Here is a 21,417-nt window from a genome sequence, read left to right as displayed (position 1 = left end):
CTGAAGTCTTTTGGGTCGAGTCGCAAGTCAAGTCTGAAGTCAGCTGTTTGTGCGACTTAAGTGCGACACGAGTCCGAGTCTCAGACTCGAGTCACCATCTCTGTTAATAAGTAAGCAGTATTTTATTGTTGCAGAAAGAAAGAAGATTGAGCTATTGTATCTACTTTATATGCCATGAATCTATAACAATTCAAAATATTTTATAAAACGATAGTGTGTTTTGAATGCAAGTAATCTGCAAAGTCACATCTTCAGCTGCCAGATGACTGAGTCAGCCTGGTGTAGTTGAGTGAAATGTAGCTCACTAAGTATAACGTTGCATCAAATGGAAATACTCAAGTAAAGTACAAGGGTTCAAAATAATACTACAATGGCCTACATTAGTAAAGGTACTTTTGTACTTTCCAACACTGGTTAGGCCTGTTTTTTTTTCTCCAAATGTTGTGCCTGCAAGGACACACAATCTCAATGAATTTTGGAAAATTAGGAAAATCTGCCTTACTTCCCTGAGGGCAATCCAGAGGTCATGTGTATAGAATAAGCATATTGCAGGATCAATTCGAACCCTTCACAGTATAACAGATCTAAATACATATAGACAAAACAAACCACGTTTCAGTACTTATCTGCTGCATGCAGTCAAATATGACACCTTTTAACCCTACCTCTTATTGGACTGAGTAAGTAGGCCTATACATTCAGCAAATATAATATGGTGCAATTATGAGATACAGTACATCCCTGAGGCTGAGAAATGCCTTCACAGTGGTGGTGCTACGACATAGTGTAAAACCTCCTTCAGTTCTAATGCGTGGGATGATGATGTGGCTGTCAATATAGGAAATATGATGTATGATATGAATATATGAGGACCTGTTGGCATAAGAGTCCTTGAGCAAAACTGTTTTTTTTAAAGTCTTAAATAGTTACTTGTAATGTTTACAAATGTTTGTAGTATAGGAAGGACTCTTGTTGTTTATATGAGTTTGCAGGGATGAGCCATGTTAAGTGACCTTCGCTGGGGAGGAAAAAACATCTCAAGTGCATAGTTGAAATTTGGTTGTGTGATTTTAGTTCATGTATGGCTTGTTCCCACTGTGTCCTATACAAAACAGAAACGCATTTCAGTTTGCGGCTATTACACATTATTTTCCGTCCTTGAGTTTTGTGATCTGATCCAGTCACAGCTGTCCTCAAATCTCAGTAAAGCACACGTATAATCTGTACTTCAGCGTCAGATTCTTGCCTTGTCATTCATTGTCCACCCCCACCCCTGTTTACTCTCTATTAAAGTAGTCACGGTGGAGTGCTTTACACATTGTTGTAGTAATTCATTGGGGCTATTGGCAAGTCCCTTCATGCCTGTAGTGCTGATCAATGAAACCCCTCCACAATTAGGGTGGGCCCGAGTTTATTGTTTGAGTTCAAAGGTGTGTGTTGAAGAAGGGATTAGGGGATTTTCCCTCTTTACCTTTAAACTGATCTAAACTACAAGCATGTATTTCCCCTCAGTGTTTGAGTATCTCCATGTGCATAGCGTTGAGGCACTGCAGTGACAATAAATTCAAAATGTCCAGATCTGTTGCAATATAGATAGGATTTGGAAATAAGTACACATGGCCTTTGGTGTTGAAGAGACAGGGAAAAGATGTGCTAATCAGATATTAAGTCAACTTTCATCAGTGGCCCAAAGGTCATCTCCAAACAAAGGAAGCAGTGATGGGACACTTCGGTGTGAAAGGTCCACACCCCATCTATCTTATTACCAAGATAGAGAAGTCCACTTCATGATAGGACACTGACCTATTCTCACCTTACTTTTCATTGACTTTACCCCCACACACTCTCCCAATCTTTCCAGTCTTGGTTTGCATTCTAACCCCCCCCTCGCCCCCGCCCCTCCCCTGACACAGCGCCTCTATAAAATGCATTCCCAAGTTGCCATTAAGGGGAACGCACGGCTGTATCACCAAGACCGTGCGCAACTATAGATGATGAGGGAAGGGTATTCTGAGTTTATAGAGGGTAGTGTGTTTTACTCCTATCACAAGTAGGGTTAACTCTTTAAGTAGGAAGCGCATCCCCAGTCTTATCTTTCGATTAGTTAGGCTAACCGCACGTAAAATGGTTAAAAGGGCCTTGGCGACGATACCAATCCTCCTGTCGTGGGGTTACTGCGTGTTGGCTACGCAGGTCGCCTTTGCCAACTTCTCCGTGGACAACGAAGTGCGCTCCAGCTTCATCCAGCGGCGGCTGCGGAGCCAAGAGCGCAGGGAGATGCAGCGGGAGATCCTCTCCATCCTGGGGCTGCCGCATCGTCCGCGTCCGCACGTCCACACCAAACACAACGCTGCCCCGATGTTCATGCTGGACCTGTACAATACCATCTCTACAGACGCAGAGCCGCCCGGATACTCTTACTACAAGTCCGTTTTACCGACCCAAGTCTCCCCCATGGTGACCCCACAGGACAGCCGCTTCTTAGATGACGCAGACATGGTGATGAGTTTTGTCAATCTTGGTAAGTTTACAATTCGACTTTATAATGACACTTTTTGAAACATAAAATATTTACTTATATATATTTTAGTGTATATAAATGTACACTACATGCTACTACAGGGACCTGGTTTACTGTGATAATGTTTTCATGAAGAAAAAAACAAAACAATTTTAAGCAAGCTATTTTTTTTTATTAGCCTATTCGAGTAATCTTTGCAAAATGTCCTAATGAACGAGTGGTTGTAGGCTATGTTTTTCCAGGGGGAGTCTCATCTCTGTTATCTGATTGAATAAACTTAAGATTCAGTGTTTTTAATGCTTTCCATTTTGTTGTGAAGCCTTCCACAGCCACTACAACAGCAACAACATGCATTAGTTAAGTGTGTTTGAAAGCCATGTGTCTCTTACATTGTGGCTTTCAGGTCACTTTCTTCACTCAAAATCAGGCATTATGCATTCCGAGCTGTAAATGTTATGACAACATGTCTGTATCCGATTTCCCCCAGAATCCCTTCAAAAGCTCTGGGGGAGAGGCTTAGCACGGCTTTGTTTCGCATGACTAGAAACTGAACAGGCATTTCTAAACCCCTAGGGAGTGAGAGACAAGTTGACTAAGATGCAAACAGCATCTAAACACATGCTTTTGCCGCATACATCTATGTTAGTACAGGTGCAGTGCATTCCTGCATGTATTTGTGTGTTTGTTCGGAGGGTGCAAATCACATGGGTCACAGGTGGGAGTTGGGGCTTACTCAGACATTATTGAATTTATAGAAGGCAAATCCTGCCTTTGTTTCCCTTGGAGATCCTACGGCTGCTCTGGTATCACTATGGTGAAACAGCAGACGGCATGGTGCCTGTGGCTCTTATCCGGATGTGGTTACATCCAAAACCTACCCATGTCTTTTTTATGCCTCTCTCCGGCCTCAGGAGGAGGGTCATAGGTCAACCTAAAGAGATGAAGTGTGTTCATCTGAGATACGTCTTCAAAAAACCTTCCTGTCTGTTTGTATGCCTATTTGTAAGCCTTAAAAATGAGGAGACATTTGGAGTTATTTTTTCGATCAGCCCCATGTGTAGTTAATACAAAACATTTGGAGACTGTAAAACAAATGTGAAACATAACATTTTATGTCCTCAGTCGTGAACTTTTCAGCTAATGAGATCTGGAAACATTGTTTCTGAAAACTCATAGCAGATTTATGTGGTTCCACATCTGAGAGTTTGATTATAAAGTGGAAGGAGGAAGAAAAGTGTGTATTATTTCTCTCTCTCGAGGCCACTACCTTCTGTGCTGATGATTGGCTGAGTGTTTAGCTGGGGCTTCCACATTGTGCTGGAGTGACTCTTCTTGGTGGTCCCTGGATGATCGCTTCAAGACCTAACTGGATTATGGTATTTCCCCTCCAAAAACCAGCTTCCAGTGTGAGGGAGAGCTGCTGTAGAGCTGCCCATCCCCTTCACTCAGTGCACCCAGGTATATCATGCAGGTAGACAGTACATGGAACAATGATGTAGAGAAATATTGTATTTTAGATAAATCAGCCTCATTTACTCAGAATAAATGAAATGAATTATGGAAAGAGGGAAAGGATTCAGAAAAGTTAAGGGGAACGATTCAACCCCTCTTTTTTCATCACAGACAGTATTTGAGATATTGTGTAATCATTTTGCAAAGTCTACGCACACACACACATACAGTCTATTGCATCACTGCCCACATGCTGATACATGTACATGGCTCCATATGTTTACTTCTGTTAGAATGCCAAACCACAGGTCGTACTTCAGCAGGAAGCATTCGTCTACACGCGGCAGCTGATATTGCACTGCACATAGCACATTGTAGTTCCTCTTGTACAATTGTTTATAAAGAAATACATTGAATGTAGTGCAGACTAGGCCTGACTTCACACTCAATCGTATCACCATCAATCGTATCTCAATCTCACCGCTGCCTGAAATTGTGGACACGTGCATTATGTTTTTTTGTTTTGTTGCATTGACCAAAACACACCAGCAGAGCATGGGAAAATGCACACTGACCAAATGTCACTGGCTTTCATTAAAGTAGAAAGAGTGCAAAATGCTCTCCTAGCATTTGGAGGAATGACTGTGTCGCTGGAGAACAGAAGGTGTATTGTGTTATAAGCGGGAAGAAATGTGTTTGTCTGCTAAGCTAATCTGTAGGAAGCATAAGAAGATCATACTAAGACTTTCTTTTGCCCCACCATAAAACCGCATTAACCTTCCTATTATTTATACATTTGTGTGTGCAAACTAATTCCTTTCTGATGATACACTTTAAGCCCACCTCTGTATTTGACATCTTGTGCAGAATAACTCAGTTCAGTAAATTTGGTTTGTCATCAATAAGCAGACATGGTGCTACATTCTGCAGCAAATATGTATGCTTTATATGTATGTTTGCTAAGCAAAAGTCTTTATGGTGGTTCTAATGACCTACAAGAAAATGAAGCAATGCTGTCAAACTTGTCAACGCATGCAGACATCAGTGGATTTGAAAAGGCAGTAAATGTTCACTGCCAGAATACATTTAAGATGTACTTTAATCAGTTGAAAATGAAAGTACTGATGCAGAGAATGACATAAATATATGGTCATATTTGGGTCATTTTTTGAGTTTTGTTTTTGTACAGACATACATCTTTAAACCACCCATGCTGATGTGTTAAAAACTAAAACAAAAATCCCATTTAGTATAAAATTGCAATAGGTTAATGATAGCTTCGTGGCTGTGTGGGCCTGCAGTGTCAGGAGTAATCTGAAGTGTTGAAATGCCTCCCAGAGGGAAGTTTGCATATCTGAGGTCTGATCTCTGCAGCTAATGGTCCCTAACGTAAACACACCAAGTCCTTACAAGCAATTATTGCTTTCATAAAAACACCCCTCGTTCCCTTCCAGCATTTAATTGCGGTCAAACAAATGACTAGCAGGGTTCAGAATGCACTGCTCTTAAGCTTGTGTGTGTTTTTGTGTCGTTAAAAATGTTTTTAGAAGACTGTGAGTCAGTGTGTGTGTGTGTGTGTGTGTGTGTGTGTGTGTGCGCGCGCATGCTCTTTTGTGAAACACAATAATAAATCTGTTTCTAGTGTCGAGGCGCTGTGTGTATGGTTGTCTGTGCACTGAAACAATAGTGGACCATCAGTAGGAAGGCTGATGTCATGATGATGTTATGATGTGTGCCAGTGGGCAGGATGTGTTTAAGGTGACTAATCGCTGCTCCGCTCTGCACACCTTCACCAGAGACCTCCACTGCTCTTTGCAAGGACAAACACATTGGCTAACGCTGTAAAAACACCACACTGAAAAGCTTCAGGAAGCTTCGGGGTCTTTCTGACCACCGTTCTTCTGGAAAGTCTGAGTGTTGGAGAGACTCAGCTGGCTCAGGGCGGATTGGAAACCATCAGCTACTACTGCTGCTTTACTTTAGCCTCTACAATCAGAATGAAATCACTGGATACACAGTGATACATGACAAAATGATCAGGCAGGTGTGGGTGGTACAGACTCTGGTAGTTAAGTCACACATGGATTTGTGGGTCTCTCTATACTTTATGTGAGTGTGTTTGTAAAAGCACACTGGCAGCTGTGGTTTTCCAGGCTGTGCCTTAACAGGCCTTTTCTTGTGGTCAGCACATGTGTGCAATTTAAACAGGGAGCCAAACTGAGCCCTGAGAATGTTTTTTCTCCCCCACATTGGCACGTATGGCAGACTTAAGTAATGTTTAGATCAATCACTTTACTCATGGAAGCAGGATTTTTCCTATTTCTGACACAGTGCTTCCGAGATGTGGGCACACATCAGAGCAACGTTTGATTTGGCAACAGTTTTGACGGATATGCAACCACCGACTGTTTTACCATCTGATTATACTCACGGTGGTTTGCCTTTTTACTCAGATGTACAAACTTTCCTGTTAAGGGTCAGCAGTATTATCTCACTGTGTGTATATGTCTCAGCTGATGCAGACAACAATAAGGAATCTATCACCTCTATTGCTTTCTCTTTTTTCTCTTCCTGATAGTTGATCAGGATCAGGATCTATTGTACCAGCAGCACAGAAGAGAATTTCGATTTGAGCTTTCCCGTATTCCAGAGGGAGAGGCCGTCACAGCAGCAGAGTTTAGGATTTATAAAGATTTCATCCAGGAACGCTACGAGAATGAGACATTCAGAGTCAGTGTATACCAGGTCCTGCAGGAGCCTCCAAACAGGTATGGGTGTTTTCTTTCCTGCTCCTGCACATCTCACATTTCAGATAAGATAAAACTTTATTGATCCCCACAGGGAAAATTTGGTTTAATTGCTGATTTTACTGTTGTTGTTTTTTTGTTTTTTTTTGCTTTATCCTGTTTCATCAGCTCGATCTTTTCAGTAGTGTTTCACATTTAGGAATAATTTCACTCAAATTACAAATTTAAAAAAATATATTTCCTCACGTACCCTGCATTGTCTCTGGTTTATTTTGTTATGGTTTTGAGATATCTGTCTGTATCTGTTTCTGCCACCACCCCAATACAATGGAGGTGAACGTAAATTCATTGTGGTGCTCACAGCATAGAAAATATAACTTGCAGCTCTCTGAAGTTGCACTTTTGGACCGTTTTGCAAACGGGCTAAATCTCACCATGCTAACATTCTCAATACAGTCACAGCTATCACTCATGAATCATCACACCCCCTTTTTATAGCATCAAATAACTAATTAAAACCAAACTTATCAGAAAAATGAACACGTGAACATACATCAGCATGATAAGAATGACCTAAAATGACAGTTACCATCTTAGTTTGGCCCATGTCCCATCCGCTAACATGGAGGGGGCGGAATATATGACCTATACTGCAGCCAGCCACCAGGGGGTGATCGAGATGTTTTGGCTTCACTTTTGGGGTGCTTTCACGTTGTCCATCTTTATATACAGTCTATGTTTAGAACGTAATATGTTTACTGTCTTAGTTTAGTGTGTTAGCATGCTAACAGCTAATTAGCACTAGGTTTCGCAGGTATTCAGTCATAAACCTAGACTGGGGAAACCCAGCCCAATCTGCCGGCGATTTGATTTCGCCCTGCAGCTCAGGCTGGAAACCTGTACATTTTTCTATCCTGCTTCCGTTACAATTTTGCGGGGACCAATCACAAACTGGCTTATCCACCTGGTACGCTATTGGCGGGTTTAACATGATGACGATAGAGAAGCGACCAAGCAGCTTCTTGTTTACATTCAACATGGCGCCCACCGAAGCACAGCAACCGGTCGATGCCGCTGTCGCTGCTACGTCACCCTGTCAACAATTTTCATAGGAACTATTTCTTCAGTAGAAATGAGTTCCTAAGATTTGCTGCCAGCATATATGTAATTTTTCAGTACTGTGAGCATAGTCTCAGCTCTTCCTCCACAGCGTTGCGGAGGATGGTCTGGCTAGTCCACACAACGTTCCCTGATGGGAGAAAAACCGGACTCAATGACGGTGCTGCTGCAAAATAGCCTCGGGAAGGAACTTGTTTTGGTGGAACGTGTGTACGTTCAAAAGTTCTTGATTCGACAGATTTACCCTGCAGAGCTCTGAGGAGCAGTTAACCATAGTCCTCATAAATCGAACGGAGGTTAGAACGCCAACACAAAGGAAGCAGAAGGTGTTGGACTTGGTATTTGGTCGAAAATGAGGGAATTTCCGGCGGAACCTGAACAATCCCCGAAATGAAACCACTGTGAGCACTACCAATGAAATTCCATTCACCTCTGTGGCGGTGTTGTGTTGACAGATACTTCAAAGCCCGGATATACATAACCAAGCCTATCTGCATGGCTAGAAAGCAAGATATGTTTTTTTTTTTAATTTGGGTGAACTGACCCGTCAAAGCATTTTTAAAATGAATCTTCATAGCAGCTGGTTTCATTGCTACATACAGTATGCTCATCCTCTTGTGCTAGTGATATAATATGAGTAGTGTGGTTGAGTTTGAACAAACACCTCATGCTACTGTGTGTTTTCCTGTTCCGGTTGTTGGGCTGCTGTATGTGAACACTCGATTCTGCCTGCTTTGGCCGTGTCTGTTTACATTTCCTCACAGGTTATTTCTGCTGATGTTAATGCACCAAAGCTGTTTACACAGACATTAGTGGCAATTACAGAAACACAGTCAGAACAGGACAGTCCCCAGGAGACCTGCATTTATAACTCACAGCTCCAACCACAAATAACACTCTCAACCCTCAAGACGTCAATTTACTCTCATTCTCTTACACAGGTCCTCTGTGTTTCTGTCTGTCGGACTGTCTGTAGCTCTGTTTTGTCTGTCAGCCTGCTAGCCTCTGTTACTCTGACACTGTTTTCTTGTTTCAAACCACACTTGAAATTGGATAACAACATGACAGATTATCCGTTTGTAGAATAATTTGATCCCACACATCCCCCTTCTTTCACACAAATCAAAGTTCTACCACCCACACTATGAGCTCTCAGCAGAAGGAATCATGTGCAGGCAGTAGATTTAAGCTCTTCACCGGTGACAGTGGGGCTGACGATGGTGTTAATGGCAACATGATTGTCATTCACAGACCCACAAAGGCTACTCCACACAGACAGACGAGCAGGGGGCAGGACCAAAGGCAGACGTCTGCCTGAGGGTCTAAAACTCAGTCTGTAAATAAAGCTATTGTCTGTTAAAATCTGCCCTTAAGACGGCACATATCAGCATAGTTTTCTTCTATGATCAGGGTGTATATAGTATGTATGTAGATCAGGGTGTTACTTGATGACGGCGACTTGCCCTGGATGTTTAGGCCGCTACATATCGTATTGAGGCTGAAATGATGAAAAATCTTCTTTAATCTTGCATTTAAAATATTTATATTCATTTTTTGCTCCTATTTTTATTTTTAAGGCGTCTGTCCATTAACAGTTTGTGTCTTCTTGCACGATATAGTGCATTATTATTTGTTATTCTGATTTTCCAATTCATTTATCCTAATTTAGTGTATTTACAGTGCAGTCAGAAATAAGGACAGTGACACATTTTGTGTTGTGTTGGCTCTGTACTCTGAAACAATGGCAATGAGATTAAATAGTTGTGTCTCAGCTTTAATTTAAAGTTGTTCATATCCACATCTGAACAATGTAGGAACTATAACTCCCTTTTTATATAAGTCAACAGTGTTAGGTAACACAGCGTAATTAGACAGGTTAACATACATACATAACATTAACATTATCATGTTTTATGTTTGGTTCCTTTGAAGTCACTGACTGAAATGTACAACCCACATACAGTACATCAACAGTGTAACCTTATTAATTCATTAATTAAATAATTAAAATGTATTTCTTATTTCTTGCCTTGAGTCTGGTCTTCAGCAAATGAAACACAGTTGGACTTGAGTGTCTGACTTGGCTTATCAACAACATTCCACTGTTTGGCCATAAAACCTCTTAGTTGCCTTTCATGTATTTTTTTTTCCTGTTGAAATATCTTAGAATTGGGGGAATATGTATAAAAAGGGTGACGATTCCCACACTGTTCGACATAAACACCTTCAAACACAGGGCTGAAAATTAGCCCTTTAACCTCAAAGTCATTGTTTTATTTGAAACCCAATGTGCTGCCATATTTTGTCAAAACAACATAAAACAAGTTTTTATTACAGGGCCACACATGTAGTTTTGCATTTTTTTTAGCCTATTAATAACATATTTTATATAACTTGCATGACAGCCAACTATTTTCCTAAGCTTACCACACACTTTTAGTTATTTTTTCACAGATCCCAGACAGCCATTGCTTACTGTTAATTTCAGGAATGAAAATTTTCAAAAACAAGAGATGTGTAACAAATCACAGTAGACATTTCATCACCATAGAATTTTGCAAAAACATATTTGCAAGTAGTGATTTGATAGTCTTTGATGGTTAATCCGAGGACATTTTTTAAATATTTCAGTCTGCAGCCAAAACAAGAATACTACTGTATGCTTTTAGCCGTGAAATACCTTCAATTCAATTACGTACTGTCCTCTCCTCAGTGAAGTGGAGCTCTTGCTGCTGTACCAACGAGAAGTGTGGGCTGCAGAGGAGGGCTGGCTGGTCTTTGACCTGACTGACACCAGTAATCTCTGGTTGGTCAACCCTGAGCAGAACCTTGGCCTGCACCTGGTCCTGGAAGACAGCCATGGTCAGTCACTGTCATACACTAACTAACACAGGGAGGGATCCATAACAGCAACAGCAGCAAGAATATAGTCTTTGTCTGTAGTAATGCTTTAATGTTCTTTTAATCCTGCGGGGAAAAGGACCACCACATAATGAGTAAATATGTGTAGAGGGTTCTTACAGAGTTCAAGTTATGATTGTGGTTGTTGTGGTCATATTAGAACTGTGTACCACGATGAACAAATTATTGTTTAGTAGAGACTTAGATGTGAGTTATTGTCATCTTCAGTGGTTGGTTGAGACTCATTGTTTTTGTTCCCCCTTGCCTCCCTCTGTAGGCCAGAGGAGGAACCCCCGGCTGGCGGGGATGGTGACAGGCGGTGGACCTCAGGACAAGCAGCCCTTCATGGTTGCCTTTTTCAAAGCCAATGAGGTGCGCTTCCGGAGCATCCGCTCTGCCCACAAGGGGCGCCAGTCTAACCGCTCCAAACCCCAGAAGACTGTCCAAGATGCACTAAAGGCAGTGGAGGCTGCAACAGGTGCCCGAACCATTCAAACCTTACCATCATTGGCCCATGTCATGGTTTTAATGTCTTTGACTTACTGGCCTTGTGTGTACTCATACTTGCATGTTTTCAATTTCAGATAACCTTGGCATCACCAAAGAGGGATGTAAAAAGCATGAGCTGTATGTTAGTTTCAGAGATTTGGGATGGCAGGTATATATTTCAGAACTTTAATTTTGATCTCATTTTAAAGTGCTCATATTATGCTCATTTTCAGGTTCATAGTTGTATTTAGAGGTTGTACCAGAATAGGTTTATGTGGTTTAATTTTCAGAAAACACCATATATTTGTTGTACTGCACATTGCTGCAGCTCCTCTTTTCACCCTGTGTGTTGAGCTCTCTGTTTTAGCTACAGAGTGAGACATCTCACTTCTGTTCCATCTTTGTTGGGAGTCGCACATGTGCAGTAAGTACTGCTAGCGTGTCAGTTGCAGAGTATGAGGGCGTGCCACGCTAGCAGCTAGGCGAGCATTATAACGTGTGTTACAAAGTGATGCACGTTTGTCTCTGAAGTAAAGGCTGGACTACAATAGAGCTGTTTGGAGCAGTTTGTGAACAGTGTTTTCTGTTGGAGATGGTAAGTCCCTTTGGGGTGGACTTTGGGCTTTTTCACTTTGTAAACCTATAACATGCACAAGATATACAACACAATAAAGGAAAGGGGAAAAGCCAAAAAGCACAATATGAGCACTTTAATATAATTTCACTTCATTTTATGCCCAAAAGGGACAATTAACTGACCAGTAGTTTTATTCTGACCAGGACTGGATTATAGCTCCAGAGGGCTATGCAGCGTACTACTGCGAGGGAGAATGCGCCTTCCCTCTCAACTCCTACATGAATGCCACCAATCACGCCATCGTACAAACTCTGGTAAGTCCCAAGCAGCCTCCGATGACTGGCAGCTTTGCTACAACCTCCACTTTCTGTAAGGATTGATGATTTAAGCTTCTTCTAACTACAGGTGCACTTTATCAACCCGGACACGGTGCCCAAGCCCTGCTGTGCCCCTACCCAGCTCCACGGCATCTCAGTGCTCTACTTTGACGACAGCTCCAATGTCATCCTCAAGAAGTACCGCAACATGGTGGTCAGAGCCTGTGGCTGCCACTGACTGCTCAAACCCCCTCCTGTGAGTTCTGCAATGATGGAGGGACACTTGCAGAAGTGAATGAACCAGAGACAAGAGATGATTGACTGGCTGGTCATCAAGGAGCTTCTGCCACAGAACGAGCTTTAATCTGGCGTACTGTCTTCATGAGCAGCAGCTGAGCCTCCCATGCAGTATTAACCACTACCACAAACCAATTAGAACCATTGGCAACAGAGAAAGGTTGAACAAATGGGTTTCTTAAGCCTTCCTTTGAATTTGAGTACAAAAAAGTGCACTAAAAGGACTCCGAACAATGTTGAGTTACCTCACATACTCAAATAAAACATTCAGTGCTAGAAACAGAAAAGTAAAAAGTTACTACTGGTATTTTCCCTAATGTGCAATACATATCTATCTGCATTTGAATTCATGCATTGACCATCAGGCATCAGAATATATAAAATATTGCCTGGGTTTAAATCTGAATTTGGTAACTGATTTCACAGCTCATAAAACTTTAAATCTCCATCTTCCTGTTGAACCACTTTTCCTGTTGGCACCTTTTGTTTTGGAACATCTGCATGAACTTATGTCTGATGAGGACTTTTTTTTCTGGCGTTGAACTGGTTGTTCAGCAGGCCATTTAAAACTGGTCAGGTGTAAAATATCTGGCAACTCACGCGTGTGTGCTGCTGATTTAGAGGAGCTCAGTGAAGAATGGCAGCTAAAACTGTTAGCAGTGTGGGACTGAAAGGCCTGCCTATAGTTTCCTGGTGCAGACATACTGTATATCACCAGGCCTGTGAGAGGGAAGATGCCAGTGAATCATCTTCGTGAGTCAGGGTGTGCACCATCGCCCCGACTGCAGCTGCCTTCTGGTGTCAGACCAGAGCTGCAGGTGGGCAAAGGAAAGCTGTAATTTTATTTTGTCAGAATAAAGTAGTTGAATAAATGGAAACTATAAAACAAGAAACAGGTGTGTGTGTGTGTGTGTGTGTGTGTGTGTGTGTGTGTGTGTGTGTGTGTGTGTGTGTGTGTGTGTGTGTGTGTGTGTGTCTGTGTGTGTGTGTGTTTTTTGTTTGTTTTTTTACCTCATTTGGCCTTAATAATGTTTGTTACAGTGGCATTCAACACACATTTAGCTAGTTATTTGATGTTTTTGTGATTTATTAATGGCTTTTGGAGATTTATGTGAAAAAAATATGCAAATAACTTAACACATTTATTTAACAGTGATAAAACTTTTTCACAAAGTAAAGACCCAATCTGTGTGTACAGCACCTTATCTGCCCTAACTGTGACATCATAGTTGAGTCCACATGGTCTGCATTTTAATTTTGTACAATTTAATTGTTTGTCAAAATGTGGGCCATGTATACTCAGGAGGAAACCATGTTTTGGTGCTGCCATTTAGCACTGTACACCAATCACAGATTGTGCTCTTAAAGTACTTGAACGGCACAAAGCATCTCCACTCTTGACAATGGAACAGACATTTAAAAAAGAGCTTCAGTACAAAAGCAAAGCAGCACAACAACCAGGCAAATAAAGGCATTCACACTGACATTCACCAAGACGCTGAGAGCTTCCAACAGTAGAATATTACAACACAGCCCATTCACAAACACACCGATTATATGTATCTGTCACCTTGAATATAAAATAGAGGTAGAAGCGTAAAACGTTATCCTACTGATGCAATCAAAAGTGGTGTTGACTGTCAATGTGAAAGTTCACTCTCAATCATTTAAAAAAAAGTTTCTGGCATTAAGGATATACAGTAATTGAAGGAATGAAACCTCGTTTTATAATCATAAAGAAGTCTTACATAATGTAAGGCAGAAAAGATATAACTATAAACGAAATGATCATCAGCAGTAAAGGACCTGAGGGAGTATTTTTTCTGTGCTTTTCAAGGAATGTGGGCCGATTTTGTCAGAACTGCTTGAAAAAATGTGAACCCTCGCTTTAAAACTTCCCCAGATCTTCCTCAGATTCACTGTCACAGAAGCAGCTCCCTGTGGCACCATATATGTACACTTTGGTTCTCCAATTTCACACAAGTAAGATCTGAATTCTGTGTTATCATAGACTTTAATCAGGCTCACAGCAAATGTAATGTTTAACTCAACTCACATAGTCAGTGTTTGATCCCTGACTTACCTTGACAAATATGCTAATTGAAGTTTACCTCTGGGGGGATCCTGAGAGTTCATCCTATCTATCCTCTTTTACTCCTTAGATACAATTAAAAAAACGACAGTCAAGCACAGAAATATAATTCAGGAGGTAGAAAGACAGCAGATATAGGCTGACAATAGCAGAGCTTAAAAGAGATTGACATGCTTCCTGTCCTTAAAACAGCAACCCTCCCCACTACATGCAGTTACTCCTTGGACCTCTCAACTCAGGGGCCGAATAGTGTCTCTTGCGGACTGCCTCTGCCTTCTTCTTCTGCCCCCCTGCTTGCCGCTCTGGCCCTAGGGGAATCTGGGCTTGTGGTGCCTCTAAAGACTCACACCCTCCCTCTGACTTACTAGGTGAGGTTTTTGGCTCCAGGGTGGTTGATGCTGGAGGCTGGGGGGCTGAGATAGGGGTGAGAGCCAGGCAGACGTCCCCCACACTGAGCTGGCGGCAATGCAGGCCACAGAGACGGGCAGTCCTCTGAGGGCTGCAGGAGGACCAGCCTCTCCCACGCACAAAGAAGGGGTACTCCACATAGACATCCACCAACTCCTGGAGGAGGATGATACATATGTACAGGAAGATTAGACACCAAAATGCAGTATACGTACTTGTTCACTAGGGGATGCTACTGTTCCAGTTTGAAGAACCTTTAAAAAAAGTATTTATCTGAAGCATGCAATAAATTCAGTTGAGACCTTTGATGAATGCAGACTTGTAATGATGATCTATTTGCACAGTTAACACCATTACCCCTGACCTATAACTGAATGGTTGATATCATTTTACCACATGCCAAACACAAAGATAGGTTAAGGTCCTGCCATAATGATTAAATATAGCTATTTTGGAAATTGTTTTTTGAAATGAAAGCCCCTATGAGTCAAATTGTTTTGATGTTATTATAAAACATGTCAAATTACCTGTATGATACAAGCTTTGTTTGTAGAAAAATGAAAAAATCCCAGTGAAATCTGAGAGGTGGTATGCATTACTGTCTGTCACAGTTTTTTTGTTTTTTTTTAAATACTAGGACTGTGGGCATCAGCACTTTCATTTCTACCAAAGACATTCAACTTTGACAGGATCACAAAGTTTTTACAAAGGCTGCTTTATTTCCCAAAACAGCTGGCTGGGTATTGTAGATTTTTAGAGTTACTGAAACCAAACTAGGTGGTGCAGTTGGGGACTATTTTCAGCAGTGGATTAATACAAATGTTGTGTGCTACCAGGAATGGGAGTGTCCATTTTCATTGTCGTTTAGTTCAACAGTGTGGCTAATTCATATATTTTAACAGTTTTTGGACAATAGAGCTCTATGGCACAGAGGAATAAGATACATCAGGCTTTGGCTACACAGACAAACACATCACCAGCCTTATTCTTTAACATGTCATAGTAAAGACTAAAGGCATTTTCTCATTAAGAATTTGAGAGGATTTAAAAATCTAGAAAAAAATAGACTGTATAATATTAATGGGCAAAGCATCCGGTTCGGTTTAAGTGCCTTAAGTCTGCATTCTATCTGAATTCCAGAAGGTGGCGACACATGCAGTTGCAAAAGGAGGTCGGTTTCTGTAGAAGTCTATGAGAAAGTGACCCACTTCTCACTTGATTTATTACCTCAGTAAACATTTTCATGAGTTTATGGTCTCAATCGCTAGTTTTAAGTCTTCTGCAACACAGAATGATGTTCATTTTTTGAATTATGGTCTCGTTGTTTTTAAAATCGCCGATAAAGCGGGGGGTGTTTGTTTCCCTCTCATCTAAAATCGTCACATCCGCAACCAGGATGGCTGCGCTCGTAACGGCAAACTCGACGACTCATAGCAGATCTCCACAAACCAATGGGTGACGTCTCACATGCTCTGTCCATTAATATTATGCAGTCTATGAATTTACCCCATTTAAACAGTAGTATTTAAATGTCAAGTTCTGTTGTGAAGGGTCTGTTGTGAATGGTGAATACTACAATGTGATTTTCCTTCACCTGGGACGGCTGGTCGTGAAGCAGGATAAGGAGCCGCGAAATGGAGGCGGAGGAGGCCGAAGGAGAGATGCTTTGCACCGTGCAGCAGCTCAGGCGCAGGTCTGGACAGGCCAGTGATCCCAGCAGGAAGTCTTCCGTCTGCAGGTGTTCCACCCTCCTCAGCCGCCCGTCTCTGAGCTCGATCAGAGAGCCTGCCACAAAGTGAGGGAGCAGCCAGGGAAAGTGGTTAGGAGAGGAAGAGGAGGAAGAAGCCTGATCAGAAGAGGGCAGAGCAGGAGATCTTGATGCGTCCTCCTTCATGGAGGTGTATGTGTTGCTTGAGTTGTCGTCAGGGGAAACTCTTATGAAGGAATGTCCAGAAGTGGGATGTTTGACACCCTTTGCTGATTTGTGCAACATATCATATTGCATTTTAAGGTCCTCATGCGAAGAGTGAGGTAGGCATGTGCTCAATGATGGAGGACTTGCTTTTTCAACCCTGGGAAAATGCTCAGCTTTTATGTCTCTTCTCTTCACATATGGTCCTTTATTCCTCACATTGCTCTGCCTCTCTGTGTTTAAACTCTTGTCCCTTAATGTATTGAGCTGCTCCCAGCCATACCCTCCACCCACCCTTTGGAAACCTTCAGTGACCAAGGAGACTGGGCTGAATCTGGAGGGATGGTGTGAATGGCCCAGGTGGAGTGCGGGTGTGTCGGACAAGTGGCTGTGGTGCTGATAGTAGTGAGAAAAAGCCCATCCAGGGTGCAGGGGGTTGAACTCTCTCCACTCTGCCAGGCCATGATGATCCCTGAATGCAGAGAGGTGGGGAGGTTTGGACCTGGCAGATGAGTGAGTCTGCATCCAGGGCTGGTACAGTGCAGGAACCCGTCTCGGTACGGGCTGGAAAGGGCCTGTGTGCTTTGTTTTAAACTCACTGTGGCTCTTGTAAGGGTAGGGTGCCTTGAATGTTGCAGCATCACAGTGTTGCTGCTGCTGCTGTGGTGGTGAGCTCGGTCTTTGGTCCCTCTTTTTGAGTGGGAGTCTGTCCCTGTCTGGGACTAGAGCTGGGTTTGGTGTGAAGCTCATTGGCTCACCCTGCCTGTCACTCACACTGGCACTGCATGCCCTCCTGCAGAAGTTGAGGAGGTGTTGTGGTCATGTAACACAGACTACAGTCTCTTGGCAAGCGCTGCAGAGAGTTAGGTCCAAGGTCATCACGATCTATAAAGTAGAAGAAACAAATATCGGTGCACTTAATATCCTTGCAAACAATGCGTCAAGTGGGAGAAAATCAATTGAATTTCTTTAGTTTAGACTCTCTTTCTTTCTGTCTGTCACTTTCACTCTCTTGATAAATGACATAACATTCTCCACGTCAACCACCAACTGCCACAATGAAGGGGTTTAGTTTGATGGACAACTCCTTAGTGAAAAAAAAAAAAAAGTTACTATGGTTACAAAGTACTGTACTGCACAGTGTGGCTGTGAAGGAACAGGCATATAACAATGCAAAGTTTGGGGGGTGTTAAATTAGAGGTTAGACTTTATCACGAGATTAATGATATAATTTAGTCCAGTTTTCATGGTGACATTTTCCAATAGAAACAAAGGGAAGTGTGTGTATTCAGTGACTAAATAGGTGCCGGATGTTAAACCCTATATTTTTCTCATGGGACTGAAGTGCTCTCCAACACCTCAAGCTATTGAAACCCCATCATCCTCCTTACATGCATGCACAATCGTGAATCAGTTCATAAAAGGGGGCTAATATAAGCACCTTGTGGCTACACACACACATACTCACGCACGTGCATGCACGCACGCACGCACGCACGCACGCACACAAACCTATCCAATGACTGCAGACACATTACAGTATTTACACAAAGTGATGCAAGGAAGTAAAGAGCAGTGCAGGAGTTTTACAGCCTGTCAATGCAAAGCTCATCTCAATGCCCTGTATTATGTCATCATCATAGCTAAGCACTGCTGCTAAATGGACCTCTTTCACTCTGCCCAAAAGGTATGTCTCTGATATGTGCTGTTTTTTTATCGTGTGTGTGTGTGTGTGTGTGTGTGGGATCAGACAACACCCTCACACTGACATTCCTGTGCCAGCACTCAGCATTATACCATGACACATATATAGATAACTATTTGTCAGCTTAGTGCCTGCAGTAAAAATGTAAATTCATTCAAAAAGCATCGAGGTTCGAGGGCTGCTTACTCACAGTAAACTGACACACAGGTATGATTAGATCATAATGCAAACAGGCCATCACTGTAGTGTTATCCAGGAAGAATAACCTTATAGGGTGATCAGTTTGCCACAGTTCGCTCGTCTACAAAAATGAAATGTATACACAGCTGTGTTTGATGTGTTTTTTTGGTGCCATCATGATCATGATAATCTGCAATGAGGAAAGGATAATTTGCATATCAGTAGTGACTAGGTCAGCTTGATGTTTCTATCTATGGAGCTGTAGCGCAACACAACACAATGTAACCCCTGGTGCTGAATCCCACAGACCACAAAGAGTTCCTCAAACATGCATTCAGAGTGAAAATGTTTATATTGATTGGCGCTCTTGGTAGACTTAAAGACAAGAACATACTACATACATCTAGACAAACTGGTTTTAAGAGAAGCTTCATGTTTGGAGATTTACTTACTCGTTCCTCCATCCATCCATCCATCTGTCCCTCTGTTTGACCCATCGTCACAAAGCGTGTCCATCCATGTTCACAGATGCTCCACATGCACCTGTGTGAGCAGAATGATCAGAAGCATCCAGACAAGCTCAACAGACTGTCTATCAGACACGCTCTCCTCCCTTTCTCTTCTCCTCTCTCTCTCTTCCCTCCTACTTGCTCTTACATTTTTACACTCCCACTCTACTCAGTCAGTCCTGTTAACCTTTCTCAGACAAATTTGATGTCTCTCCCTCTCCCTCTCTTACTTTCTTTCTCTCTCTCTCTCTCTCTCTCTCTCTCTCTCTCTCTCTCTCTCTCTCTCTCTCTCTCTCTCTCTCTCAATCTCTCACATCTGAACTTGTCCACCCTGTGCTTGCTGCTGAGTAGCACTCGCTGCCTCTCTTCCTTTTGTAATCACACTCCTCTTCTTCCTCTCTCCATATTCCACACACTCTCTCCTTTGCTCCGTAGCTCTCTGTTGTTGGGTGTATAATTAGACATGAGACTGCTGTGCAACTCCTCAGCTGATGGTAGGCGTATAAATGCCTGATGGCTTTGGCACTTTGCCTGGTGTAGTGAGGGTGGGAAACCGTTGCTTTAGACTATAGCGTGGATACACACAAGAAAAGAAAAAGGGTGATTGCAGGACAGAAATCTTGCTGTCACATCTGGCACATTTGATAGCATGTAGCCCTCACTGATAATTTCTCACCTCAGTGGGAAGACTAATAATGTTTCATTCTGAATGAGCGAGATGCCAAACCGATGACTTTAAAAAATGGCCAGTAATTGCTTTTCAAGCAAAGTGGTCAAAGGTCAACCTTAAGCACTAAAGCCAACCCGCTGCACAAAAAGAAGGCCTTTTATGGATGTGCAGACAACATAAACCAATGACCCCCTCACCCACGCCCTGCTGCCTGCTTGCTTTCTATATATGTTTCCTCTCTTTCCTCTCGCCTGTGTTCCCTTTATCTCGTTTTAAAACACAAGAAAAAGAGGACATGACTTTTGCTTGATGGCTGCCTTAGCAGCCCAATTCTCAGCTATTGATTTTGCACGGCCTCAGCAGGTGAACCCCCAGTCATGAGAATGCCCACACGTAATCTAGTTTGAGGTGGAGAGGATTTCTCACTTTGAGTCACATCATGCTTTCTCTGCCCACTCTCTCTCACTTTCTGTTTTCTCTTGTCTTTTTGTCCTCAGATGTACACACACACACACACACACACACACACACACACACACACACACAGGAGAAAATTCACTGCATATTTATTCTAAACTACCACAACCACTGACATTTGCAAAGAGTGTGTTTATTGATAGAAATCACCAGTCACTTCCCACCACTTCCCAACTGCTATTTGTATTTGAAGTTTCACTTTTCAACTTGGCACAGTGTGTGTTTCAGTGGTGAAAGTTTCCGTGCTTAGGCACATAAGCATATAAAGGTGTGTTAATAATGTGTTACCTTATGTGAGGAACTATGGACCATTGTATTTTTGTAAAGTATTATATCAATAAAGAAATAATGTATTCTTAAGAAGAATTGATCAAATCTATAGCAGATGATAAACAAGTTTGTGTTGATTCTTACACACAGATTCTTGTAATGACTCACACCAGCAGCTTTTCCTGCCTGCAGCTGAGGCAAGGCACTCTTATTAAAAAAATCTGTCTCGAATGCAGATGCAGTGTTTTGGAAAAAAAAAATGATGCAATGATGTAATGATGCTTTGTAAAGCCTCTGCATGCAAACATTGTGTAATCAGCAAGTCAAGCTCAGAAGAACCGGAAATGTCATCTGTTGTCCACTAGATGGTGTCGGGGACACAGCGACTATCAGATATTATGCTATGGTCTGACAGTACATTTTCATATAATGTAAATATAATCTATTTTTTCTCATCATTTTCAACAGCCAAATCTGAGTTTTGTTCGGTTGCTTTTAGTATTTTATTAATGATTCATTTTTCAATGACAGGAAATGACCTTTCTTGCATGTCATTCTCCCTTCATCAGAATCATCAGAATTAGAATACTTTAACAATTTCCCAGAGGGAATCAATACAGTATTCTGATTCTGATGCTGATGAAGAGAGAGAGAGAGAGAGAGAGAGAGAGAGAGAGAGAGAGAGAGAGAGATGGGGAATGACAATTATACAACAAAGCTCCCTGGCCGGAATGGGGATGTCGCAGTACACTATCAACACCTTAAACCTCGAGG

At 42.1% G+C, this 21,417-nt stretch overlaps 2 protein-coding genes across 2 annotated transcripts; one reads left to right on the top strand and one right to left on the bottom strand.

The window, feature by feature from the left end:
• The first annotated feature begins 1,925 nt into the window (after window positions 1-1,925).
• On the top strand, window positions 1,926-13,576 carry LOC144516517 (bone morphogenetic protein 7-like). Its single transcript, XM_078247872.1, has 7 exons — window positions 1,926-2,521; window positions 6,552-6,741; window positions 10,553-10,701; window positions 11,018-11,218; window positions 11,325-11,398; window positions 12,010-12,120; window positions 12,212-13,576. The coding sequence occupies exons 1-7, from the start codon at window positions 2,125-2,127 to the stop codon at window positions 12,359-12,361; spliced, it is 1,272 nt and encodes a 423-aa protein (XP_078103998.1). The 5' UTR covers window positions 1,926-2,124; the 3' UTR covers window positions 12,362-13,576.
• Window positions 13,550-19,647, bottom strand: LOC144516516 (uncharacterized). Its single transcript, XM_078247871.1, has 3 exons — window positions 19,170-19,647; window positions 16,515-17,717; window positions 13,550-15,076 (listed from the first exon to the last, which is right to left on the bottom strand). The coding sequence occupies exons 2-3, from the start codon at window positions 17,580-17,582 to the stop codon at window positions 14,717-14,719; spliced, it is 1,428 nt and encodes a 475-aa protein (XP_078103997.1). The 5' UTR covers window positions 17,583-17,717; window positions 19,170-19,647; the 3' UTR covers window positions 13,550-14,716.
• Window positions 19,648-21,417: the final 1,770 nt, after the last annotated feature.

Source organism: Sander vitreus, chromosome 4, assembly GCF_031162955.1.
Source record: "Sander vitreus isolate 19-12246 chromosome 4, sanVit1, whole genome shotgun sequence".
In the NCBI taxonomy this organism is placed as follows: Eukaryota; Metazoa; Chordata; class Actinopteri; order Perciformes; family Percidae; genus Sander; species Sander vitreus.
This window is presented reverse-complemented; position numbering and strand designations above follow the sequence as displayed.